The 26,554-nt window shown below is 42.0% G+C and overlaps 3 protein-coding genes across 6 annotated transcripts; 1 reads left to right on the forward strand and 2 right to left on the reverse strand.

Moving 5' to 3' along the window:
* Nucleotides 1–1,590: 1,590 nt before the first annotated feature.
* On the reverse strand, nucleotides 1,591–8,795 carry gde1 (glycerophosphodiester phosphodiesterase 1). Its single transcript, XM_034687592.1, has 7 exons — nucleotides 8,568–8,795; nucleotides 8,112–8,405; nucleotides 7,089–7,264; nucleotides 5,206–5,311; nucleotides 4,381–4,473; nucleotides 3,575–3,786; nucleotides 1,591–3,007 (listed from the first exon to the last, which is right to left on the reverse strand). The coding sequence occupies exons 1-7, from the start codon at nucleotides 8,574–8,576 to the stop codon at nucleotides 2,860–2,862; spliced, it is 1,038 nt and encodes a 345-aa protein (XP_034543483.1). The 5' UTR covers nucleotides 8,577–8,795; the 3' UTR covers nucleotides 1,591–2,859.
* A 6-nt stretch (nucleotides 8,796–8,801) lies between these two features.
* On the forward strand, nucleotides 8,802–10,462 carry tmem186 (transmembrane protein 186). 2 transcript variants are annotated; one of them, XM_034687598.1, is made up of 3 exons: nucleotides 8,802–8,977; nucleotides 9,497–9,669; nucleotides 9,795–10,462. In XM_034687598.1, exons 2-3 carry the CDS (start codon nucleotides 9,582–9,584, stop codon nucleotides 10,163–10,165), a joined length of 459 nt encoding a protein of 152 aa, XP_034543489.1. In that variant the 5' UTR covers nucleotides 8,802–8,977; nucleotides 9,497–9,581; the 3' UTR covers nucleotides 10,166–10,462. The 2 variants fall into 2 exon arrangements, with proteins under 2 accessions (XP_034543489.1, XP_034543488.1); XM_034687597.1 differs by having other exon boundaries at nucleotides 8,807–8,977; nucleotides 9,497–10,462.
* A 927-nt stretch (nucleotides 10,463–11,389) lies between these two features.
* On the reverse strand, nucleotides 11,390–14,193 carry hmox2a (heme oxygenase 2a). 3 transcript variants are annotated; one of them, XM_034687595.1, is made up of 7 exons: nucleotides 14,099–14,193; nucleotides 13,454–13,571; nucleotides 13,198–13,315; nucleotides 12,943–13,110; nucleotides 12,531–12,854; nucleotides 12,304–12,436; nucleotides 11,390–11,630 (listed from the first exon to the last, which is right to left on the reverse strand). In XM_034687595.1, exons 2-7 carry the CDS (start codon nucleotides 13,543–13,545, stop codon nucleotides 11,503–11,505), a joined length of 963 nt encoding a protein of 320 aa, XP_034543486.1. In that variant the 5' UTR covers nucleotides 13,546–13,571; nucleotides 14,099–14,193; the 3' UTR covers nucleotides 11,390–11,502. The 3 variants fall into 3 exon arrangements, with proteins under 3 accessions (XP_034543486.1, XP_034543487.1, XP_034543484.1); XM_034687596.1 differs by lacking the exon at nucleotides 14,099–14,193 and adding an exon at nucleotides 13,893–14,010; XM_034687593.1 differs by lacking the exon at nucleotides 14,099–14,193 and adding an exon at nucleotides 13,762–13,881.
* Nucleotides 14,194–26,554: the final 12,361 nt, after the last annotated feature.

Genomic DNA, 26,554 nt, shown 5'->3' on the forward strand with positions numbered 1-26,554 from the left:
CTAACAAATAAAGCTACTTATTAATTGTAAATTAAATGAACAACTAAGTACAACAAATAAACAAATAGCTCCTAAAAATTATTTTTCCTTAATTTGGATGTTTATAAATCTTTAATAGGTTTTTTAATTGCACGTTTTATTTTCCCCTTTCTACTTTTGTGTCAGTGGAAATTGCACCTTTATGATAGTATGATTAAAACATCCAGATATATATAAATAGTTGGATATTGTAAGATAAAAACAGTCATTTCCTGTTGTGTGTGTTGGGAATCAATGCACAAGTTTTAGTTACTGTACGACTTTTATTCTGAAAGTACAGCCTCTTGGTTTCCACTGTCGTTGTTTTTGTGTTTACCTCTGATGGGACGACTTTACGGAGCAGGGCAACCCCCCCCCAGTGACGTCACGACACGCCCCTCAGACTGTGCTGAGAGGGAGGAGCAGGAGGACTCACCTTTCACCTATTAAACTACACTACAGATAGATAAGAGTGTAGACAGTGATGAAGGAAAGTGAAGGGGAACTGTGAAGATATCTTTGATAGTAAATAAAGTCTTTGAGGAAAGTCTCATCACTCTTAAAGGATGCCAGGTGTCACAGCTTGTAACACACATTTTATTTATTTATTTAAAACTTCTTGAACCTCCACGTGAAGACCACTGACTCAGTCATTCTGCTGCATATCCTAGGAGCTCAAACATCCACTACAGAATCATCACAGGTAACCATCACTATGAAAACCACCTGAGCGTCTCTGCACAGCATGAACTGACAGCAGGTGTTCGGTGACTGAAGATCAGCCAGGGCAAGCAGCAGATCAGACAGGCTTATCCTCATTGATATCCAGCACTCACCCCCGATTCATCTCTACTATCTGGGTCAATCAGCTGAGACCCAGAGAGGCACATCATCAGCGGTAAACAACACGAGCAGATATTTTTTAATTCTCTAGACCGAAAAGATGGGTGGATCAGCGTGGAATAATGTTTATGTTTTCATTTAGGAATTACTTTAACAATAAGGAGTTCATTTTGTAATATGTTAACAGCATATTTCACATTTCAAAAAAGGAGTGTGCACCTTTCTCTGGTTGTGTGACCCAAGTTTAAAAATAAAAAAAGTGGTTTCTGCAAAATGTTGCTTTGAAACGTTTTTCTGATCTCTGTAAAAAATGATCTTTAAGTCCTTCAATGCTTTAACATAATCTGACCCGAGCCTTTAGGGTTGAATATCTGGAGTCTAAGCCGTCCTAAAGTGTGCAGAACCATCTCTGAGAAATGATCTGTCACTTAAGGATGTGATGTTTGATTTATGTGTCCAAAACTTTTTATGTCAAAAATCGAAACTCTCTGAGACGCTGATGAAAGCAGAGGGCTGAAACGTGTTCGTTTCTTTGAGCTGCTGTCAATTTTTGACATACAATTTTTGAACTGTATTGCGAGTGCTGACATTTTTACACTTGTCGTCTTATTTGGGTCAGCACCGAGTGATTTTTTTGAGTAGTTTTGAGTGAGCACGCCATTTCTCTGTCTTATGATTCATGTGTTTACTCTACAGCTCGCTGGGATTAACCACCCAAACACAATCAGAACAAATCAAATATCCATCATTTATTTAATCATCTTTTAAGACATACAGTTTGTATTGATCAAGAAACTTTCATATTAAAATTGAAACCAGCGCATAGGGTTGATATTTGCACCTCAGAGAACAAGAACAGAGGTCGTCCGGCAGTCTCCTCTTCTTCAGTCAGTCTGTGAAGCATCTTCAGAGCGAGTCAAACGTGCTTCATTTCAGTTTAAAGACCAGCACGTCACAGATCCTCCCTCCCTCCCTCCCTCCCACAGCAGACCCACACACCTCACTCATCAGAGACCTCACAAGTGTTGTTAGTCACATCAGTGCTCTTCCTGCTGTTACATGTCAGCAGTGTGAATTGTCTTTTTACTCCTTCCTGTCATTGCTGTGTTTCACACCTTTTCACCGTATACAAGGTGCTGCCTCCTGTCTTTGAAGTCGTCAGTCAGTGACAAAAACTCAGTCTCACGCTTCCTATTTTGACTCCTTGACTCCTAAGCTCATCCCTTTATGTTCCTCTGCACTGTTTCTAAATGATACAGTGGAATATATCAAACTGTTCATCCTGTAGCCACACAGGAGCGCATCACTGATGTCCGATTTACAGACACAGTGAGTTATAGAGGTGTATGTGTCGACAGCAATGGATCATGGGATGTTTTTACATGTACAATAGTGATAATTTATAGTGAATTTAATATATAAACCTTCTGTGGATTGCACTTAATCTCATATAACATTTATATGCTGATTTTTTTAAACTCTAAATGTCATTTTGTCTTTCTCAAAGATATAAAACATTAACATATGGTGATTCTAGATATCAGTTTCATGCGATATGATGTACAAATCTAACTCTAGGTAGTTGTGTTCAGGCTTTCTGATTGCAGTGGATGACAATACAGGTCTTGAAATTAGAAATGGACGACTTTATAATGAAACAAACAAAAAAAGCAGATGACAGTCCTGAGTTGGTGAATACAGTACGTCTGATAAAGGATTATTATTACACCCCCTTATTACAAATATGCAAATTAATGTTTGTAGATGTCGTAACATCTGTGAGGAACATGATTCATGTGCATCTTGGCCTCTTGTTTGAGAGTACAGCAATCAGTCGGATGTTTGAATCCCCCTTGTAGTAGTGTGCATGTGGATAAAGGAGGAGCATCATGTCCTCTTACCTGATGCCACATCATGGGGGAGAATTCGACGACACAGTCTGTCATGAGTTCACTCTTTAGATCATTGTGAACACACTGTGCTGTGTTTCTGTGCTCCTCAGTAATGAGGCTCACAGTCTTCCACCAGGCTGTCAGTGATGTAGTTAACCTTCAGCAGCTCCTGGTAGTACTCCTTCTCCACCTGAGTGTTGACCGTCCAGGCGACCACCTCCACCCCCCTCTGGGCCCAGTACTGGACATAGTCCCTGCAGAGGAGACGGCACAGAGAGACAGGATTACATTCTGTGACACTCATGATTTAAACCTTTGAAGGCGACTGTGTCCTGTTGTTACCAAGTGTAGGAGCCATGAAGGATTGGAGTGTTTATGATAGATTATTTTGAGGTTTAAGGTTGTTTATTGTTTGTATATTTTTGTTGTTTGTTTCAGATATGGTTTATTGTGGGGTCAGTTAATTAGGTTATTTACAGGTCATGTGTTAGGGGTGGAGATATTCAGTTCATTTAGGCCACCTGTTTTCTTTGGTTTGGAGTGGAAGAGAGGGGGTGGGCTGGTCTCCATACTTTTTTGTTGATTGCTATTTTCTTTTTGTTACTTTAATCATCTGTTTGTGCACTTTATCATGAGTTGATTATCCTTTTCGTTAATAAAAGGTTAAACTTACTTTTTTGTACATCAGTGATTTTTGCTTTTAGCGCGTCAGACACTAAACTAGACCCTACCTCAGCCTCTCAGCGGCTTCTGGCTCTTTGTAGTCGCTACACCAAGGTTTTTCATGCAACGGTCTGCTGTAGCTGCAGAAATAGACTCACGGAGAGACAAAGTTCTTCTGTATGAGGAAGGCCGAGATGCCGCAGAGCTTCCACAGTATGTGATGGTGCGCCCAGTCCAACACAATGTCCATGAATGTCATCCAGTGGTGCTTCCAGAGTGATGAGAAATGCGGGGTACCGTCCCCAAACCGGCTCTGGCTCCAGGGCCGGTGGGTCAGCGCTGTGACCACTTCAGGGTCGCTCTGTCTCATCTGGGACAGAGAGGAGCAGAGACGGAGGTTTAGTGCAGCTGACTGTGAGTGCAGGAACGGTAGCAAATGTGTAACATCAGCATGACTCGGCTAACTTTAAGACAGTGGGAGAAATAAAGGGAGAAAAAGGCTTGCCATATAAGGTCGTCTCTTTCCTCCCTCAGGCTCTAACATTTATTTATACCAGACATTTCAGTCTCAGGGTTTTGCCTCAAAACCAAATAACTGTAGCTCACAATTTTTTATGTTTAGAAAGCAAATCCAAGAGTGTTCAGAGCTGGTTGATTCATGTCTGTTAGGGAATCTGAAGTAGTCAGGATATCCCAGCTTTATGAGTACTGGCATTACCCAGTCAAAAGCAGGTAAAGTATATCTTTAATTATGGTTAACTTGAAGATCTATTTATAAGAGCATAGACAAAAGAGAATTTAGGTTATGTCAAAGTGCTACATCCCTGTTATAATGTGTTTATTGCACCAGATATGCACCAAAAACCAACCAATAACTGTCTCTTATGTTTTGCACATCATCCTGAATCTCCTCTCACTCTCCTCAGGTATACAACGCGCTGACAGCTCGACAGAGGGCTCTCACCCTGTAGATGACTTTAGGCTCGAAGGAGCACACGATGCTGCTGTTGTAGAGGACTGGATGTTTTTTATACAGCTCTTTAAGAGCTGCGGCTGCCTGGGAGGGGAGCAGAAAACACATGGTTACTATCGGGCAGTCAACTGTTTGGTAGTGTGTGTGTGTGTGTGTTTGTGTACAGTGTGTATGTGTGGCTGAATAGCAGCTGTGTACATGTAGACTCTCAGCAGTGGGTACTAAATTCAAGAATGTTCCTGCCTGAAATAACAAGCACCACCACAGCTCTGCATTCCTCACTCATCTAAAAATGTGCTGAGTAAGGAGTGACTCAGACGGTCTGAAGGACTCTGATGAAGATTTGATTGTCACCTTTCACTCTGTAGAGTCAACAGGGACCACAATTACAGCTGGAGTGGTATTGTGTAACTCAAGCTGCTCTGAGTGTTGTCTCTGCTTCAGTTTTCAAACATGTTGGAGCACAAATACACAAAAGAATTGTCACAACGTACGTGACAGAGCAAAGAAAACATGCATGTGGCAGAGTCCTCAGTGTGACAGCAGCTGAAGATGTGTGTTCTTTTCTGTGTGTGTTTGGGGGTTTGGTCTGTTGAGCACAATCTCGGCACAGTGTTCTGGAGCTGCAGTTTAATCAAACACTTAAACAATCAGGCCCCTGCAGACTCACGCTGCACACAGTAAAAGCTTTGGATTGTTATAATCACAACATCATGTTCTCCTCACTATGCAATGTTGACTTGGTTTCAGATCAATTAAACCAACAAGTAGAACATAAACAAGTGTTGTAATGTTTGTTAGATTTGCAGGCCGCACCTCGTCTGGATGACCTTTGACGTCAAAGTAAATGGTGAGCTGCAGCTTGATGCATTCCTCCACTGCCTCCTCCAGAGTCGGGATCTTCTCTCCGGCAAACTTATCCCTGATGAGGGATGCAAACGTTACAGAGACTCACTCACATGACTTTCAAACAAATATACTGTTCACCCTGAAAACATCAAACTCTACTGTGATCAGAGACACACGTCTGTGTCAAATGATTAAACACACTTCATATTCTCAGCAGTCTTAATTATAAAAGCTTGTAGCATCTGCTTGATACTAAATTCAGACAGGACACTTGTTCCCTCATTGGGCAGGGTAGTTAAACCAGGGGTTCCCAAAGTGTGGGGGGTTCTGGGGGGTTGTGAGACACAAATGGGGGGTCGTGAGATGTCTTCCTGAATGTTTTTTTCTAAGTCTAAAATAGTACATTTTACCCGTTATAGTAAAAAAGTTGACAAAAATAGAAGCTAACCTTGAAATAAAACCTTGAAAATAAAAAATGTAATGAGTTTTCTGCCTTTCTTTGTTTCCAGATGACTCCTAAGTTTAGAGTTAGTGAACAGTTAATTATCAAAAGCATCAGTAGCAGCAGGTTCATTCATAACAGCACAGGAAACACAGACACATGCTCATATAGGTAGGGTAGTTTTCTGCAGACCAGCTAAATGAACCCACATTAAATGAGGGACAGTGGGGGTCGCAAGTCTTTGGCACCCATATTTTAGGGGTCACAGGCTGAAAAGTTTGGGGACCCCTGAGTTAAACTATAAGGGCCTTTATGTGTTCACAGTCATATGAAAGACCTTTATGCAGATTTCATGTTCCTCTTGCTATTAACAAATCACTGATGTTGTTCAATTTCTATTAAAGGTCCAGTCCAGAAATGATGTACTTTTGATTTTGATGTGTGCTGCTTGAATCCATGAAGCTCACAGAAATGTTTTTTTTTATTATTCTCATAGATTCATTGTCAAATTATCAAAAGCGTGGATGCTACAAATGACTTGTGGTTCCTGGTCTTTTGGTTCTTCCTGGAGAAATGGCAAACCTCTCTCGTCATGTGTATTGCTTATGAATGCCACAGATGTCTTTTGGCGTTTTAAATTTGTGCATTTTTAAAAAATGACCGTTCTTTATATTTAAATGATATATCATGATGCCTGTGAAAGGTTTTAAATATGATGCTCACCTATGTTTAAGTCTTGTGTCTAGTCCTAGGTTGTGTTGCATCAGTAGCAGCTACATCCTGACGTTCTTTGAGAGATTCTTTTGCATGTCACTTTTTTTCTTACTCACTAAGCTGTTTTTAGAAATGCCCTGGCTTATTGATCTCATGCTTGAACAGCCTGCCTTAGTATTAATAGAAACTGGCCCACCTCATGTCTGGGTTGATGATCGCAGTGTTTGTTGAAGTTATCTTAATGTCTCCTCTTGAGGTTTTCTTACATTTAGTGGTAAAATATCAGCATCATCAAAAAACTCCACATGTCCATAAATCCAGGCATGTACTGCATCCCCAAGTCCATCACTGGAAATCGGGTATTCTGACCTGTTAAATAAAAGCTACAGCATCAAGCTGCAACATAGCATAAGTCGCAAAGGACGTTACTATGATGCTTTTATTAGGCCTACATTTGTTTATCTATCTGAAAAAAAAAATAGTTATGAATCAGAGTCATGTGTCTTGGTTTCCATTGTCAGTGCACTGTGATACTGCTGCTCAGATGTGTTTTATTATGAATCACAAATTATAACAAACTGCTTCAAAACTCTAAATCACAGTTCTTCTGATTCTCAAATATAAGCTACTACAAAAAGGGTCTTGCATTGTCTTTGCAGCGTTCCATTTCTTGTGTATCCACCTCCTTTCATACCTCAGTCGATGTTTAGCAGCTGCGTCCAGTTTTCTCAGCTCGGACAGCTTCATCTGTCTGAGAGGTCCCGACCCGTTGGTGGTCCGGTCCACGGTGTCATCATGCATCAGTATCGGGACGCCGTCTGCTGAGAACTCCAGGTCCAGTTCTACGCCTGTCGCTCCATTCTTACTGGCCTGCAGAATGTGAGACAGACCAAAAGGTTTAATGCGTTTCAGAAGGATTTGATCCTTTTACAGGAAGACGTCTGTAAAGACTTGGATCAAAAGGTTGAACTCTGTTGCAGTAGATATCTGTCCACCAATGAGTCTGGTTGTGTTTGTGGTTTCTGCCTTGTGTTTGTACGTTTGTTTCCTTGCTGTCACCCAGTGTTTGCTCATTTTGTGTGTGAGGACGAGTAAGTGTTCAGTGTTGGGGTATTACTTTAATTTTTTAAGTTAGATTTGGGGCTTTTTGCCTTTATATGATAGGACAGATGAAGAGAGACAGGAAATGCGGGGAGAGAGTGTGGGAAGAAATGGTGCCGGCCAGGAATCAAACCGGCGACCCCTGCGACAAGGACTGTAGCCTCTGTATGAGGGGCACTTAGACCACCAGCGCTCCAGGGGTATTACTTTTGTTGTGATTGGGGGCTGGATACAGAAACATGCATTGATATAATAACTGTTGATATTATTGTATTTCCTGTATGCAAGCTTGGTTTAAATGTGGTGCATGTTTTTATAATGTTTGCCTGTTAAAGCATTCAGTTTATGCACATTGCTGGCCAGGTGTGGATACTGATATTGAATGAAGGTGTGGTTAATGTGTGAATCTGTGGGGCTGAATGTCACCAGTGAATACAGGTATTACCATGATGTTGTGATGAAGTGTGTGGGTACAAATACCATGGCAGCTTTCAGATATCTTGCAGTATATCTACATTTCATCAAACCTGCAGATGTGGTATGTTCCTGCTCTCATGGCCCTTTAACCCTTGAAGGACTCAGAGACATAACCGACACTCATAAACAACCCTCTCACCTCCCGGATGGATGCTATCGTGTTCTCCGGCGCGTCGTGCCCTCCTCCCCGGTGTGCGACCACCGACACCTGCCCGGAGCCCGCCGTGCCCTGGGTGGGGTGCAGCACCTGCCGGGCTCGGCTCGTCGGTACCTGGGGGAACCGGAACATGGCCACGAAGAGGTAGAGGGAGGCGGTGAGGGCGGTGGTCCATAGCGGGCTTCGTGTCCCCAGCAGGACCAGGACGAAGACCACCGAGTAGAGGCTGACTTCATCTCCGAGCTGCAGCATGGTCCTCCCTGTTTGACTTGAAGTCTCAAAAAACCAGAGAAGAAGAAAGTGACAGCTGTTAGCAGCAGCTAGATACTGTTAGTCTCTCTCCTGCTAAGTTCACTTCACTAAAACACCCTGAAGCTGTCTGGGATGTTATCATACTTTACCCAACGTTTAGATAAGAACAGATAACAAGGGCATTACATAAAACATGAAACCGGTCAGGTTAGTCCTGAACCCCGACCCCTACTGAGGAGGACTACCGTCTGGTTTCACTTCTCTGAGAGGCGGATGTGACACCACTGCTTCATACTACATATTTAATCTCCTTTTTTCACTGCATTTTTTTTAAGTTAAAGTTAAGGTGACATTGAATTAAAATCTTAATTAAATACATATTTAATGTATAATGTTTCCGCATGGGGTGAGCCTGTAGAGGGCAGCATTACACTTCCCAGTGTGTAGCCTGCCAGAATTCCATACCACGAAGAAGTTGACGACTACATCCGGGTCATAGTGTGAACTTGCATTGAAGTAGAGCATTCTCCAATCTCCAAGAATAAGCTTCATATTTCTCTGTGTTTCGTCTTCTATTTAGTGCGTTACCTGCCATGGTGAGTGCTTTTCTTTCTCAATGTTCAGTATTACTTTAACTTTACTGTAAGAGATTAGAAACAAGAGTTATAGATTCATTATAAGCTGGCTAAGCTAACTGCTGCTGTGCCTGCATGTATAAACCAATAACATACCTAAAAGCTAGCTTACTCTAAACTGACACAATAGTTATCACATGTTTGAAGTTGGATGTTTATGTCATGTTTAATGGGGGGAAAAATAGATTTGTTGCACAAGTTAATAAGCTGATATTCCTCAAAGTAGCTACAAGCTGTAAGGTTTTGTCCTTGGCTTGGGAATGACAGAAATACACATATAACATGTGTTTAATAAGGTACAGTCACATCCATTGCCCTCATATTTTTGTTTTTGATTTGTTTAGGCTGGTCAGCTCCTAAAAATCAAAACAGTAACAGTCAATAGTTGAACTTTTTTTTATTATTACCAATTACCAATTACCAGATACCTGAACTGTGTTTGATGAAGTGAGATGTGTGTTTTATGCCTTTTTTTTACAGATCAGAACAGCGGTTCTACGCAGGTTAACATCCCACACCCTGTCCTGTACCAGAGGATCATGTCCGCTCACAGGCCGGATACCGAATGGCCTTCAGCTCCGCTCAGCAGGCCACACACCTGTCCTGCAGAACTCCCATGGACCCCTCATACCTAAAATCACAGCCTCCGTCAGGTATTCAGACTTGTCCACTCAGAAGTTCACAATGATCTACACGCTGCCACACATAAAGCTCCTCAGAGCGGTGTCCAGGCTCAAACTGCTCCAAACTGCACTCACGCTGGTCATTCTGCCTCCAGTATACATCTTCTACCTCCACGGAGACGTGCCCCTGTTTCTTGTCAGCTACACAACCGGGATAGCGCTCTTCGCTGGTGCCATGCTGTACGCTGCCAGTCACTTTTTCAGGAGGGTGGTTGGGATGATGTACCTGGACATGCCTCAGACTACTCTCAAAGTGTCACACCTCACCTTCTGGGGCAGGCGCAGTGACATCTTCCTGCCTGTGTCGGATGTTATGACCATCGCAGACACGGGGGATGCACGAAACGAGACGATATTGAAACTGCAAAGATACAGCAGTCCACAGGCGTTTTACTTCTCCACTTATTATGGACGAGTCGTGGACAGAGAAGGTTTTGAGAAAGTGTTTGGAACTTTGAAATATTAAGATATGAAACAATACAGAGTGAGATAATATTAATCATCAGTGAGTCCTTATAGTCACTGTTTTCAAATAAGGCAGAGGACTGGTATTATTACATAACTGTCATAAACTGTCACACCACAAAGTCATGGCTAATGTCTTCTCTGGTGATGTTTCTGATGTTTGCCGGCCTCAGCTGGACTGTGGTCCCCCTTGTGAAACATTTAATACGTCTGAGTGCTCAGACTTCCTATAATCTGTAGTTTGATGTGTGGGGCAGGCAAGAATTAAAAATAATAAAAGTCTAATTCTTATAATTCAGCTGTGTGATGAGAACTAGAAATGGTTGTGTTATATCTCAAACAATGACTGAAAATGCACCAGGGAGCATACAACAATCAGGCTTTGAATGCATCATAAACAAAGTAATATAGTTGTTTGTGACATTTGTTTGTGATTATCATGCAGTACATTTATTGTAATACAGTCCCCTTAACATTAATCAGATAGGGAAACCCATACAGTGGCTCCTCTTACAGACAAAAACACAAAACAGTTTGAGATTTCTTGACTTTTACATTCATCGCATTTATTTGAGTCAGAAACACATGTACACAAATCTGTGCATCAGTGTTTCTATCATCATGAATGCATTCAACTTACAACGTCAGACATGCAATAAGAATGCATGTAATGTTTGGAGATGATATTATTTTTTAACCTTATTTGCAAACAAAGGAAATCTACTGTAAGTCTCCAGTGACTCATTATGTCACAGTCAATCAACCTTTATTTGTATAGCGCAAAATCAAAACACACGTTATCTCAAGACCCTTTACAAACAGAGCAGGTCTAGACCACTCTGTCAAATTATGAACAGAGACCCAACACCAAGACAGGATAAGACTCAGTCTGACCCCACCTTAATCCACCATGAGCATTGCACCTCACAGTATTTAGCTAGTTACAGTGGAGAGGAAAAACTTCCTTTAACAGGCAGAAACCTCGAGCAGACCCAGACTCATGTTAAACAGACATCTGCCTCGACCCAGTTGGGTCTGGAAAGAGGGATAGAGGAGAATAAGAGAGAGAGGGAGCGATGATAGTGATGTACAATATCTAGTTCACTGCTCGAAGCAGTCTGGAGGGCATCAAGTTTAACACTCAACAGAGCTTCATAAATAAAGGGACAGTGGAGAGAAATAAATTGTGCATCTGAGGTATGTAGATAAAGAAATGCATAAATCATTATTTTAAAAATGTTTTGTTTTTGTAGAAGTTACGTCCCCACAGAGAGAGTCAAGGTGAAAGGATAAACTTTGGCAGGATGCATCAAAGTCCTCTGCAGCGGGAGTGCAGAGTTAAAAAAGGTACCAGGCGGCAAAACCAGCAAGGACGGCCACCCAGGCCGCCAGAGCCACCTGACAGGGCGGGTGTTTGAGGAGCATTGTGGCTAACTGGCACAGTTGGGAGGGGTTTCCACTGGCAGCTGTAGAGAGAAGGAGATGGAGGAGCAGAGGGACAATGAGCACTCACAATTAGTCACAGATTTAGCCTCTTGTGTGGCTACAATATGTTACAATTTATGACCACTTAGTAATAATAAAAATAACTTTATTTATATAGTACCTTTAAAAACAAATGTTTACAAAGTGCTTTGACAAACAAAGCATGGTTCAAATAACAAAGTAAACCTTTGGACAGACAGGGAGGAGGAATTTTAACACCGCAGAACAGAATACAACGTGAGGTTAAAAATAATACACATAAACTAAACAGAATGAAGTGGTGTGACAAAAGACCAATAAATCATTGTTTAAGAGGTTTTTTAAGGATAAATAAAATGGATACCTAAATAAAAGCATTAAAATGACAAGGTTTTCAGAGTAAGGGGATGACAGGCTGCATTTGAGGTTCTTACTCAAGCTGTAAACTCTATTATGTCACTAAAATGAACTCAATTAAACCCTAATAAATCAACTCTTGGTTAAAGGGTTGTAACGCACAGTGTTTTATACACTCGTTCTCAGGAGTCCTGGAGCAGATCACACATTAAACTGCGAGTTGTGTCTATAGAAGCGCTCTCTTTGTTCTTGTTTTCTCACTTTATCTTTTTTTAGAATAATCAGATATTAATGCCTCCTTCGGACCCACAGTCTTACCCATTTTTGCTGCATAGAAGGGACACGTGTTGATATCCCCTCCCTCCATGAGCTCTGCATGACCGTGTCCAAAACCTGCATCTTGGACTTCTTCTTTGATATTCTCTCCAACCTCTTCAAGCTCCGTGAAGACCTGTTGTAAGAATAACAGCAGATTTTTGTCATGACTTTATTTCCCCCTCCAACCGTTTCCTACACTTTTCAGAAGCTCTACCCTTCACTCTTACCATCATGTTGAATCCGAAGGCCCGGTTTGACTCGTCTACAATCTTCTGTTTGTTCTCAGCGTCCATTTCCAGCTCGTTCATCCTGCTTCTGTAAAGCTGCTTGAAGCCTTTGTGACTGTGGATCCCCTCGAACTGATAGAAGTTGAGACCCTCGCCTGTGGAGGGGAGCTTCAGTGCCCTCTGAGCCACTTTCTTTAGGATCTGTCCACCTGAGAGGTCACCCATGTAGCGGGTGTAGGAGTGGGCAACCAGCAGCATGGGGTCCTGCGCTCCCACCTCATGGATTCGGTCCACGTAAGGCTTGGTGCCGGCAGAGAGGCTGACCTGTGAGTGAGGAGACGGTTTTAAAGCCTGACAGAGCTCACAGTCAAATTAATGTTAAATGTGATTAATCCTTGAGTCAAGTCCTGACCTGGCTTTCCCAATCCTCGCCATAGAAGTACTCCAGGTCCCGGGCCAGGGCTTCACGCCGGTGCAGCTCTGTGGGGAAGTAGATTGGCGCAATGAGAGGATGGTCCTGGTTCTTCTCGATCTCCTCCTCCATGGCAGTGTAGACGAAGTACAGAGCTGCTGTGCCCCTCTGGAAACAGACAGAGACAGACACAGATGTAGATCTAGTTTTTGGAATCTTTGTGCAACAACAGCAAGAGACCCCTTTGATAACAACCTTAAACAGCTCCTTCTTGATGCGACCTCTGAGGAAGTCTTTAACAAACTGGCAATTCTCTGCTTTGTCGTGGGACTCTTTGGTCCCCTCAGCTAACAGCTCGGACAGGTCGCTTGGCCTTGGTGGAAGAAAATGAAAAAGAAAGAGACAGAGACAGACAGAGAGAGAGAGACATTAGTACTCCATACATTTCATTATCTCTACAATGCACCAGTGACAGAACAACCAGCTGAAAAATAAAGACTGTTCTCCATACTTGAGGATTTCATCATCATCCTCCAGGACGATCCTTGCACCTCCGTTTGATACACCGTTTGATTTTGGTTTTTCACTCTCCATGGTTTCCATCCTGCTGGTTGTGTCAGTGTATTCACCTGAATATAAGACATTGTTGAATAGAGAAGACAATCTGGTAAATAAACATCAAGACAGCAACCTTAAAACACATGTTTTTGTCATTGTTAGTAATTGAATAGCAGCAGACTGAGGATGAATCTCATTTACTTTCACTCAGAAATCTCACTGTCTGTTTACGTTTATATTTCTGATCCTCATAACTCTTACCTGAGTCAACAACATGCATCATAATGTCATCAGATTTAATGAAAGTAGGCTAAGAACATCAAATGGCAAGAATTAAAGTAGCTCCTTTACATTCTTAGCAACTAGTAGTTGTATATGTCAACATATCACACCTTGACAGAAACAAAGAGGCACAGAGAAGTCACCCCCGTGGACAGTTATAAAACTGACACTGCACGTCTTATGCAAGTAACCACAGCTACGTGCAGAATCCCTGACACCACTCAGACTTCACACTTCCTCTCTCTGCCTCTGTTAAACATAAACACTTACTTCATGTCATCACAGAGAGTTTAAATCATATAAAACCCTGCTTTACCTTCTTAAAACTCTGCCTTCGGTGCTCTGCAGGGCAGCAGGACAAATTGTACAAGGGGGCGTAGTCACCACGATAATGAGCCAATCAGAGTTCTGTTCACAGAAAACAGAAACGCTGACTGGTTAAACTCAGTTTTTAAACCAATCAGAGTTCTCATGGCAGAAAAGAGGCGGGTCTTGTATTTGACCTTTTGTGTGAAGTTTTTAGCGTTTAGGGAAATTAAATATTCACAATTTGAGGACTTAATGAGAGGGAAAGCACTTTTTTAACACTTCGATTATCATGGAGAATATTAAAAAATACGGTAGACCATGGTAGCACGAAATTACACTCTTTTTCTATGTTTTATTTCATTTTTTTCCCATTCAAAAAGTCGGATTGTCACACATGTTATGGATTTATTACACTGGGGATAAATATAGTGTCTTGATAAAAGTAAGACCCACCAACAAAGTAGCATGGAGCTTAATTTCTCCAAGTCAGTGCCACACTGTGTTGCAGTTCTCTTTCAGTACACCAGGGGTCACTGGACTCCATATAATGAGTACCATGTGTACCACATGACTAGACGGCTTAATCCAGAAGCTGCAAGGAGTGCTTTATGGCATGGAACTGCAGGTTGATGTCTCATTTTAATGATGAATCATTATTTTTCAGTCACTTCCTGCTGGCTTTGGTTCCTTGACTAACAAACAAATATGTGCTTTAAATAACACTAAATAGTAATTACCCCCTACACCTTGCAGTAATAACTACAACCATATAAACTCATCATTCTCTTTTATTTGACTCATATCGACACGTTTTGCTTCCATTGCTCCTCCAGTTTGATGTCATGGATGCAAAGACATGAGCATGTCCTGCTGTCATGCTGCATAGTGTCTCCCTGTGGTGTGCTGTTTGCATTACAGTGTTTATTTATTTATTGATAGACACACTCATCCTGCATTTCTAAGCAGAAGAGATTAAACCAAATATGATTGTGTAACAGCAGTCACACCCTAGGTGAAAAACACCCTGGGTTCACCTTTTCTAAAGAACACTTGAGAACACGAACAAAGGAACAAAGGTCCCAGATTGGATATTTTTCCTTTGCTAAACCTCCGTGTATTGAAAGGGATCCTGGCAGCTTTGAGGGCCTCTTTCATGTATTGAAGGGCCCTGGAGAGCCCAGCTCTGCTGTAGGAAAACCCCACTTCTACTTGTTGCTGTCCTGCTACAAAACGTCCAACCACACAGACCCACCTCTGTTTATTTTTGTCATTGTTAATAACCGAGACGAGCTTCCTATGATCAACAATATTGAATTGACCTCGACTCCATTATTTCCGGAGGGATTTTGCTTTTATATTCAATACAATTTCCTGTGTTTATTAGGATTTTGGCTGCTTTTCTCTGAATCATTAGCCTTTAACAATATATAGGAAGGTGCATGTGGCTTTTAAAAACTGATGTGTAATACTCTGAAGTATGCCTGACCACTCGTATCCTCCCTAGAGGCTTTTATCACGGTGCTGCTGTGATAACAACATGCGTGTATCACTCTGTATCAGAGCTAAACTGAGGCCATGGCTCCCCGGGGTTTACATGACGCTGCTATGATCAACCGTCCAGCTATGCCAGGTCCTGGTAATAACACATTTGTCATGTGGGTACTTTGTTCCCTTGTGTTGTTTACAACATTCCTGATTGTTTTTGGCACAATAATTTACATCTTTATTTCACAAAAGGGAAACCTTCCTGTCTGAGAAGGATTTCCTCTTGTTTTCAATAATCAAACGGCTCGGGCTAAAATAATCCAGAGCTGGATTCACTTTGACTTCGTTCATATTTTGGATCAGCGTGTGTGTTTAAGTGTTTTCTTAAGGACTACCCGGCATAGTAGCGACAGAGTGGCGGCCTCCCTTTGATGTATTGTGACTTTATGTTTTAGCTCAGTGGAATTTGACCTTTACACATTATATGTTACAAAAAGTAGAAAAAACAAGTCTTTTTTTTCCCATTCATTGTGAAAGCATGTGGCTCACTCCTTCATTGATTAATATGGACAACAGGGATGTGTTGGTTTTATTGCACATGTTTAGTCTTATAGACTCATCTCAACTTCATCCATGCTACAATAAAAACATCTTTGTGACGTATAAAAAACATGCTAAAACTAACTAAAAGTTGGAGCTAAAAAAAAAAATGACAACAACTTGGAGAATTCTTACAATAGCTTGATTGCTGAGAGTTAGATAAACCAACCATGGCTCAGTCCAAAGTAAGGATATGAACATGTAGTGAACTCATGAATTAACCCTTACTAGTCCCACTTTACTAATCCGCCACTAGCTGGGCTGTTGCTCTGCTCTGCTGCCATGACGCTAACACGCTCTACTACCTGGATGTAAACAAGCATAGATAACAGGTGACAGATGACATCTTGCAGCATGCCATAGTTTGTCAGTATTTTTGATCTAGTAAATGGAGATAAAGTTGTATGTAGGCTGTGTCTGGTTAAACTGTCATATAACAACTCCACCAGAGACATGAGGAACCAGCACAGGCATGAGGACCTTAACCTGCAAGGAGATGGTGCTAGCTCTGCAAAGGTAGCTGCACTTACTCACATGTAGCTTACCGGCAGACTTTGTGATCCCGTGTTTAGACGTGTGCAATAAATAAATTATGCTTGATTTTGACAGATTTCTGCTAACCTTTGTAAGTCAGTTGTTGGGTTTTTTAATTTTTGACTAGGGAATAAGACGCTTTGAAAGAAGTCCAAAGTCTAAAAATATGTCAACAAACATTCATCAATAACCTGTTAAGATCTGTTTCATTATTTGTGCTGCAACAGAAAGGGAAAAATTAGCATTTTATGGCTCGACAAGTCTTTGCACTGTGCATCTATTTATCAAAAATATATTTCTAGTATCCTCAGTATATGCTACTTTTAAAACTTATATTTTCATGCGGTTAAACTAAGAAGATAAAATATATATTAATTAAAAATGTAGATACTACTACTACAGAGAACCAGGCTGACTTTTCTCTAATGCTTGCCTCATATGAGGCTCAGTTATATAAAGCCTCCTTTATTTACTTACTGAGCGCACATATCCCACAAAATATGATGGCACTAAAGAATATTTCTGTGCTCTACGCCTGCTCATGGAGATACTCGTTTTTCTCTCTCAGTCTAGGCTTGACTTTTGCATGACATGGACAGGAATGGCTAAAAGTAATACTATAGAAGATGGATTACTGAGGATAAAGTGCTATATTTGAGGAACCCACAGGGATAAAGGCAATAAAGAGGCACATTTATCTAATAGAAGTGCAAAGAGTAAATTTGTTTTCTGACCCCCTGCAGCACGGAACACTCACAGTTTGCTGTAGAGTGGCAGCTACCGGCAATACTTGTCTGATTTATAGCTGCAGGACTGAACAGCTTTGCGTCTCTGGTGGGATTGGAGGTATGGAGCGTGGACCTCGGTACCATAAATCCTGGTGGCTGTGGTAGCATGCAGAGAGAGTGCTTAACCCTGCATCAGGTTTATAATTAGAAACACACCTCCCTGTGTTCGGCTGCAGGAAACGGCCCAGGCCTCCATGAGAGTATGAGGCCGTGGGTTAACAAAGAGAGGAAAGTGTACACATGAGGCAGGCATGCGATGTGATCACGATCGGGTGTTCGAGGGCTGCGATCACCTCGTTAGAATGTGCAGGTGGATGGTCGGGCGGAGAACTCATGAGACAGAGGAACAAAGAGTCACATTTTACTGTATGTTCGATTAGACATCACTGAAGTATGGAGTTATTTTACAGACTGAGATCTGCAGGTTGACTCAGTCACACAGCTGAAGCTTAAATAAACCTGTGAGCCTGGGTTTGAATGTGCAATAATACATATTACATTGTACATCTCTTAAACCTCAAAATGACTCTAAGTTGTCCGTCATACTTCATTGTGCTCCTCCTGTGCATGTGTTTCCAGAGGTGGAAGGTGAAGTCTTGGTTTTCCAGCCTTGACCTGCATACACTTTTCTCTTGCTTCTTTTTGCCTTTTAAGAAACATTGCTAAACTCAGACCTGCTGTCTTTAGAGACAACTGTTAATGCTTTATTTCATCTTGGTTGCATTACTGTCACTCTTTTCAGTCTGAGCAATGCATCCCCTACAAGTTGTCCAAATGCTTCTGGTCTGATCATTGGAAAATCATCTGAAAGGTCTCACATAACAGCTTCCATCCTCATGTTTCTGCACTGACTTCATATGAATTTCAGAGTCTAGTGTAAGATTCATGTTTGTGCACGGAGCATCGCATGGTCAAGCACCAACCAAATCAGAGTGCTGCTGAACTCCAACAGGTCCAATGTTTGCTAGTTGTTCCTCGCACCAGACTAAAAAGTGAAAGGTGACTGAGTGTGAGGTTGTTGCTCCCAAACTTGGGAACCGTCTCCCTCTGGAACTGGAAACTGACATTTTTAATGAGACAATTGAAGACCCATAAAGTCTTTTTCTATCTCTGTTTTGGGGAGGAAACTTGATTGAGCTCTGCAATACAGCCTTGACTCTTCCCCTTTATATCTATTCTTCACTGTGTCTCCAAGTAAATCTGAAACACATGGAATCAGGACAAACTCTAAGTCTGATTAGGAGCCTTATGTATCAGGGATCAGGGACGGAGAATCCTGCTTTACTTTATAAGTGAAAACATTTGGTTGAAAGCCACAAAGACAGGAAATCCAGCTGATGTCTTCTAACACCAATTACACTGCTCATTTTGTCTGACCCTGCTCTTTGATAAGTGCTTCTGTCTAATATTTCTGAGTGTTGTGCAGAGCTGAAACACTGTCTCGTCACTGTTACACCGAGAGAAGAAGATAAACACAAGCATTGATTTGCAGGATGGATTCAAGAGTTCTCTTAAAATAAGTCTATAAAAATGCCTATTTTTGAAGGACTAATAATTTAAAATAAAAAGACCCCTCAATCTAAAACTGCTTCTCTGCAGGAAATAAAAAGGCAGACATCAGCTCCTCTCTAACTCTTAGGGAGGCTGCTGAGGAGGTGGTTGATGTTGCTTTTTTTTGTGACACACCAAGGGGTGTGCAGAGCTACTGAAAAGTGAGAAATAAGGACAGAGATGCAGACTTGTGGCTCCCTACTTCAGGCAGACATGTTCTTGAACAGCCTTCTCTCTATCTTCTGTTTCATCAGTTGTTTGCACAGAGCAGCGAGTCGCAGCGCAGGCCAAGGTCACACAAAAACCTCAGTAGTGGGATGTTTTTGAAAACAAACGGAGTTAGGGATTCATGGTTCACTCTGTGTTTTTTCCAGTAATAGTGCAGGGGATGTGTTGTGGGGTAACACAGGGTGAAGCTGGGGGAATCTGACAATGGACAATGGATAATCTGCATCACAACATCCATTGTGTTCTCGGGTGTAATGTCTCGAAGTTTGGTTCACGGAGCCCAAATATTCCCTCCTTTGAACCAGACCCCTTTTTTTCTCAGCAGCTCGGCATTCTTCACCAGGGAATCCACAACAAGAGCGCTCTATTTATACGTATCTGTGTATTTTAGCAGCACTGCAGGGACATTTAAATGTAATTATTCTGAGTGAAATTGAGCACAGCTACAAGTAAGGAATCCTACTTGGATTCCCGAAATCCTAAATGCAGGATTGGATTCATGCGGTCCTTATAAGGTCACTAAAAGCTTTAGATCTGCAGCGGTAAAGGACCTGTATGCAACAAGTTGAGCTGACACCCTCAAAGAGAGAGACTCCAGCACAGTTCACAGGTTAACATGTACAACATTTGCACCCATGTGACACTTTGGCCTGTTATCCCCTCAGTAGCACTGAATCTATGTTGAACAATTTCCCTCTTTCACAGACACATCGCAGCCAGCATGCAGGTCCGGTTCTCACACCCGTCCTACAGAGAGAAGCCTTTTGGGCCACGCTGCACATTTGAATCCTTTGAAAGCGAAGCCTCACCCAGCAGGGGGTTCCTGCTGAAAAGAGGAACGCAGCTCAGCCCCGGCTTCATGCAGAACAGAGGGAGGAAGAGGATTTCTCTCCCAGCTTTATGTCCCCGTCGTTCCCGGTTTAACATTCCAGGTGAGAAAAGCTGCTTCCTCATTAGACAGGTGTGACACGGACACGGAGGAGACTGATTGGCTTATTAACAGTGTTTACCTTGGCGTCACTCGTCAGACTGACAGTCTCCACTACAGGGGATTTCCTCAAGGTCAATCTCATCACTATTGAACAATGCTGCATTGCTTGGTGAGGTAGCAGGAGTGTGAGGGAGGTGTAAGGTGGAGCAGTAAGTGCCCTCTGGGTGCTGACTGATGTAATCTGGTCAGTTATTGTGGCGCTGCCCCTCGAGGCTTTGAGAACTTACCTTGAATACAACGAGACAGGAAGTCAGTGTTCTGGTGTAAATCAATGCTTGGCAGGTTTATGGCTCAGTCGTTCCATTAGCAGCAGCTCCATTGTGTACACTTTATGAGATGCAGTATACAGTTTGTGTATAATACCGTGAGTATAGATTGTGAGCTTAATGGTGATCAATTACAGCGAGAATGCAAACAATGCATGCGATACCACGGCAGCATACATTGTTAGCATAAGGCCTCTGGTACTTGAAGTGTTCCTGTGTTTTTGTGTTTTAACACGTATCACTCCTGCTGCATTCAAGCGGATGATACGCTCCAGACAACATTTACTTTGGAGCTCTCGTACAGGCAGAGGGGTGGGACTACAGCTCCACTGTGGCACCATAGTTCTTCATCTGGGCTGGGACTGCAAGAAATCTTGTAATAACTTTTGCACACCCTTTCCCTTCTGCCAAGTTGCATGTTTTTTTGTATGCACAGAATAGTCTCTTTTGTCTTTATTCTTCTTGTCCATCAGAGACAGGTGAGCTTATTAGATCAAGCTGATGCCCCTGCATGACTCTGAGTACCATAAGTTAATTTAACAAACTAACTTATCTCCAACTTAATAAACACATTTCAATATAATATCTCATTGTAAGGCAGTCATTACAGCTATGTAAGACTGTTTATTCTCATCACATGATAGGTGAAGTAAATATCATTGGTTGTCTCTTTACAGTGGGCCAGTAGAGTTGAGATATGTTGGACAGCAAGGGAAGATTGTGTTCTTGAAGTTGATGTGCTGGAAGCAGGAAAAATTGGAAGGCATGGGGATGTGTGCAGCTTTGATGAGGGTTAAATTGTGATAGCGAGAAGACTGAGTCAAGGGCATCAACACTTCAGATCTTGTGGGGTGTCCTGGTCTGCAGAGGTCAGGAAGGAAAACTGGTGAACTGGTGACAAGCGTAAGGAGCGAAGGCCGGCCCATGTGGTCTCCTCCAACTGAAGAGTTATGTGCTTCAATACCTGAAACATTGAACATTGGTTCTGATAGAAAGGTGTGAGAACACACATTGCATCACAGTTTGTTGCAGTTCAGGATGCCCATGCTGGCTTCTACCCATCACAGCAAGCATCTACAATGCCCACATAAGCATCAGAGCTGGAAGCAATGGGAGCAATGGAAGAAGGCGGCCTGGGGGAATGTGCCAAGTGTAAGGTGGGGACTTGGCCTCCAAGTTCCTGAGTTTCCATCAAATCCAGCATCTGTGGTGTTGTCCATGAAGGTCCCACCTCACAACTTACAGGATTTAAAGAATCTGCTGCAATGACACATACCTCAGCACACCTTTAGAGGTCTACTGGAGCCCATGCCTTGTCAGGTCAGGGCTGTTTCATCCTGGCCTGCTGAGAGGGGGGGCTATGCAATATTAGGCAGGAGTGGTTGAGACCAAAAACAGAGCTAAAAGAGACTAAAGCATGACTCTGTGGCATGAATTGATGGCAACTGATTTAACGCATTAAGGACAGTTTCAGGACTGTGAGACAGATATCTGTCATCCTACAGTAACATGCAGAGTCAATGCTGTTGCTCTGCCCTCTGGATTTCTCATTGTCTTACAGAGTTAATCTAATTTTTTCAGTTGAGATATTTTAGCAAAACGTTTCTGAAGCTCTCGTTCGGTTACACAGACCTCACCGTGATGAGGTCAAATTTCAACACAGGCATTATTTTGCTTACTTTAGTGATCTGGCAACCTCAGAGGGAAACATAAATCTCTGCCAGAAGGTAATTCCTCAAAAGCACGTCGGCTTTCCCAGATCCCAGCGCTAATGAGACAGCGTGGCTGATTGCTGAAAGGAACACATGGAAAAATCAAATGCTTCTTGTGTAAATTAATACCTCGTTATTTCTGAAACACAGCATATAAAGCACAGACACTTTTTCATTCCTGTTCTCATTGTACTGAGTGAAACATGTTGACAAATGAGTTTGGGGTACATTCATTTTTCAGCTTAATTTCCGCTCAATCATCATGGCCTTAGGGAAGAGGAATATCAAGGTAACAGAGAGAATTCACAGCAAACTCTTTAATACGGTGGAGATTGGCCACAGCTCATTTAAGTTTGGTGTTTTTATTTGGGAAAAGATCAGAAAATAACCCAAATATGATCACCACATTCATCATCCTTAAAACAATGAGCAGATACATTCTGAATACAATGAGACACAAAAGTAAAAGTGACCTATAATTCTCTATTTAGTACTTCTCATTTTCTTTGTCTGAGTCCAGTAAGAGCTGCGCTCGTTTCCACACACTGATAGATTTCCATGGAATCAGATACAATCATATTTTTCAGTCCAAACTCGACTACGCCCTATTTAACAATCAGCTGGAGTCTGTCCTTCATTATTTCTGCTATAAGCTGACAAGGTATCGGCTGGTATTTCCATCCAAACTCATACAAACGGCGAGTATAGGGCACACACACACTCTGCTGTGTGTGTTTCGTGCTGTCTGTCCCTTGTTATCTTTAAGGAGCTCTGACAGACAAACCTGTTTTAAAGGTTTGCAAATATAACCATGAGATGAATCTTTTATTTCTGTTTATCTGAAGCCCCTCTTTGAAATGTATGTCATGCATAAAACACAGTCAGTATCAGAGTCAGAGAGAACACTCTTTAACTTTTGGAGTTTTGTAAAGACAATCAGGGTCTGAGAGAGATGAATCAAAATGACTTTAGAGACTGAGCTCTGGGTAAGATGATTCAAAAACCACCAGAAGAACTGCAATGAATGCGTCACCTTCAAGTTTTCCTTCATGATGTTCTACAGCAGCTCTTATTATCTCTGCAGTGTTCGTTAGAGTTCTGCTAAGCAAGAGCTGGTGGTAAGAAGAGTATATTGAGCCTGATGTCTCAGTTTAATGTGCAAAGAAGTAACTCTATTTTGCAAGATCTTATTTTTCTACAAAACGTGTCCTACAGAAGTTTACAAAGTTTAACGATGAACCAACAGATTAAGAAATAGATGCACATCTGCAAAGATATTTATATTCTGACGATGTTTCTCACGAGCAACAGAGTCTCACATACATTAGACAAAAGTTATGACACCAAACAGGGCCGTGTGGATCAGTCATTCGTCTCCAGACTTCATCTCTCGTCTTATCTGTAGCAGCAAAGTGGCTCCTCCCTCTTATATACAACATGTTCCTCATGAAAGATATAATCTAGGTGCTTGCTCTATTTGTGCTTAAGAACATGTCCCCTATTTATAGAAACACCCACAACACAAGCCATGGTTTATCCAAGCTGCTTACATCATGCAGTTTTGCTACAGTGCAGTATTTAATATCACAGTGCAGATGATAATCACCAATGTCAAAGCCTAAACTTCAACTACTTACAGGGTTTGAGACTTAAAAGCTGCAACCAGCTTTGTTAAAGCACCCCACATGTGTCACCATCAGGTCAAAACTTAAACTTATTAGTTTGGCTTCTGGCCAGATACCTTTAAAACTCCTAACATCACAGCTAACCTTATATTTCAGACAATGTGTCGGCCTTTTAAAGGCAAAATAAATGATGTTACAGCACCTGTATCTTGTGAGACATTTAGCATACTAGTTGGGGAGAGTCATTGCTTCCTAAAGAATAATGATGGTCCTGCATGGTCCCATTACTGTCCCTGTATTTCATTGATGAAAGACAGCTTCTTCCTCCTTCTTGAATTAGCTGCAAACTGCTTGTAGGTTTCATACAGAGCATGTTCTTAAACCGTCACTCACCTGCTCTGTCCTTTCCAAGAATTTTACTCTGTAACTACCTTTGCTAGCTCCAAGACTGTTGACATCCCAGGCTATTCCTGATCAGATTTTTACACAAGGGCCTGTGTCCACTAACAGCATCTTTGCACTGAATGCACACACAACCTTTGTTTCAGAGTGCTTCTCAACAGAACTTACTGTTGCTAGATCATGAAAGTGTTCCTGTTGCTTCCCTCAGTAGTGGCTGTTCCGTCTGTTCTCAAATGATCTTTATGCATCATATTTGCTTTAGTTTATTTAAATTTCACAAAGACATCCGAAAAACAGTTGATAGAAATCATGTTGTTGCATTCGAGCACTGTAAGTGCAACAATACAAAAGAACCTGATGCTGGTTCTGGATGCTGAGTGCTGATTACTCTGAGGTGCATATATTTTGGATAGAAAGTTGGTGCTGTCAGCGAAAAACAACGCTGTTAATAGAGACAGGCCCTTAAGGTGCAACTTTCACAGCTTACACTTGGCTTATAAGAGCCGAAATTTTAAACATAATTGTTTATATGCTAGCACATGAGTATTAAAAGAATGAATATGGCATAAGAGGATGTTAGCATGGTCATTGTGAGCATGCATGTTGGTTAGCGTTTAACACAGAGCTGCTGGTCATACTGCAGCCTCCTACTCTTGTCTGTTTCTGAATGAAGCTGCAGATTTCTTGCGTTAGGTACATGAGCTAAGAGGGACCATCATTGTGTCCTAAAATACCTCTGTCTCATTCCCCACGACTCTGTGGCGCTCCTATCTTCTCCCTTTGGGACCTTTGGCTAATAACAGCGGACAATCGGCAGTGTATCACTTTTTGTCATATAAGGGAATATTAAAAAAAGTTAGAGCGAGCGATGGAGTGAGAGAGAGAGAGACAGTTCCTCCTGATTCTCAGGCCTCTGCAGGTCTGTCTCAGTGGCAGAGCGGACAGTTCCTGTGTTTGTGCCTGTTCCTGTCTCCCGCTGTCACCCTGAGGCGCGTCGCCATTGTTTCCGCAGCGAGCGCCGGAGGTCAGGGCTACTCCCTCACTCGCCCATTCTCTCTCTCTCTCTCTCTCTCTCTCTCTCTCTCTCTCTCTCTCTCTCTTTAGACCTCGCTGCCCAGCTGAGGGAGGGGAGCTGGGAGAGATCAGGAGGCCAGGCTCCACACAGGGCTGGACACACCTTCACCAATCACAGATACAGATACAGACTGCAGGCTGCTGTGCATGAACACACTCACTAACACACACACACAAACAATCACTTACACTCACTAACACACACACACACACACACACACACACACACACACACACACACACACACACACACACACACGTCCACCTTTTGTTGTAGAGCAGGGGGATTCCTGATTGCTGGTAAACACTGTGCAGGTACACACAGACAGACAGTCTGGCACATTGGAAATAGCTGCAGGTGACTTTATTACCCTGTTTTAAGGCCTGCATCACTTTAAATTAGTCTACCTTGGTTTCAATAACTTATTTACAATGCCATGTCGTCAAATTGTTGACTGTGTCCAATTAAATAATATGTTGCATACATGGAAATATGCATCTAAAGAATCTCACATCCACAAATAATATTTGTACTTCTTACTTAAAAACCTTGGGCATGAATCTGCTGATAAAAGAACCTGGCTAAACCTGAAACTGAACCCCAGACAGAAAAACAGGGCTCCGTGCAGGCTAGTCAAGACAGTTCACACTGACCTGGGTCCTTTATGGTCTTAGTTTTGTCTTTTGAGGCATGTCTTGTTGAAACTTTGTTATCATTAAGCGAGGCAGGTTTTGTTTGAAATCTATCTGCAGAGAAGAGATTCATGTTCCTCCCTCAGAACAGAGAATCCAGCTGTTCTGGTGACACTTCCTTGGCCATGTGGACTGTGGCTGTGTGGGCAGATTTGAGCTACGTCATCTTTCTCATCTGCACAGATGTTACTCAGGACAAGTCTCTGGTTTCATAATCATACATACATGTGATGAATTGTATAAGGATGAATTCCAACACCAACTTTTCAATAAATATAGATTTCACTGAGCTGCTGCGTCTCTGCGGTTCAGTAAGACTCAGTTTGTTTATACAGTCTTCTCACCTCACAGAGAGCGTAAATTGAGGCAATTTATACGTCAAATTACTGTGATATTTGTTCTGGCGTACGCACTCTGCTATCCACTACTGCAAGAATAAACTCCGGGGCGGTAGTGTGATGGGTCAAGAGTTATTGTTTTTAGAGAAACGAACACAAAACGTTGTTAATTGAGT

The sequence above is a fragment of the Notolabrus celidotus genome, chromosome 7 (assembly GCF_009762535.1).
Source record: "Notolabrus celidotus isolate fNotCel1 chromosome 7, fNotCel1.pri, whole genome shotgun sequence".
Lineage (NCBI taxonomy): Eukaryota > Metazoa > Chordata > Actinopteri > Labriformes > Labridae > Notolabrus > Notolabrus celidotus.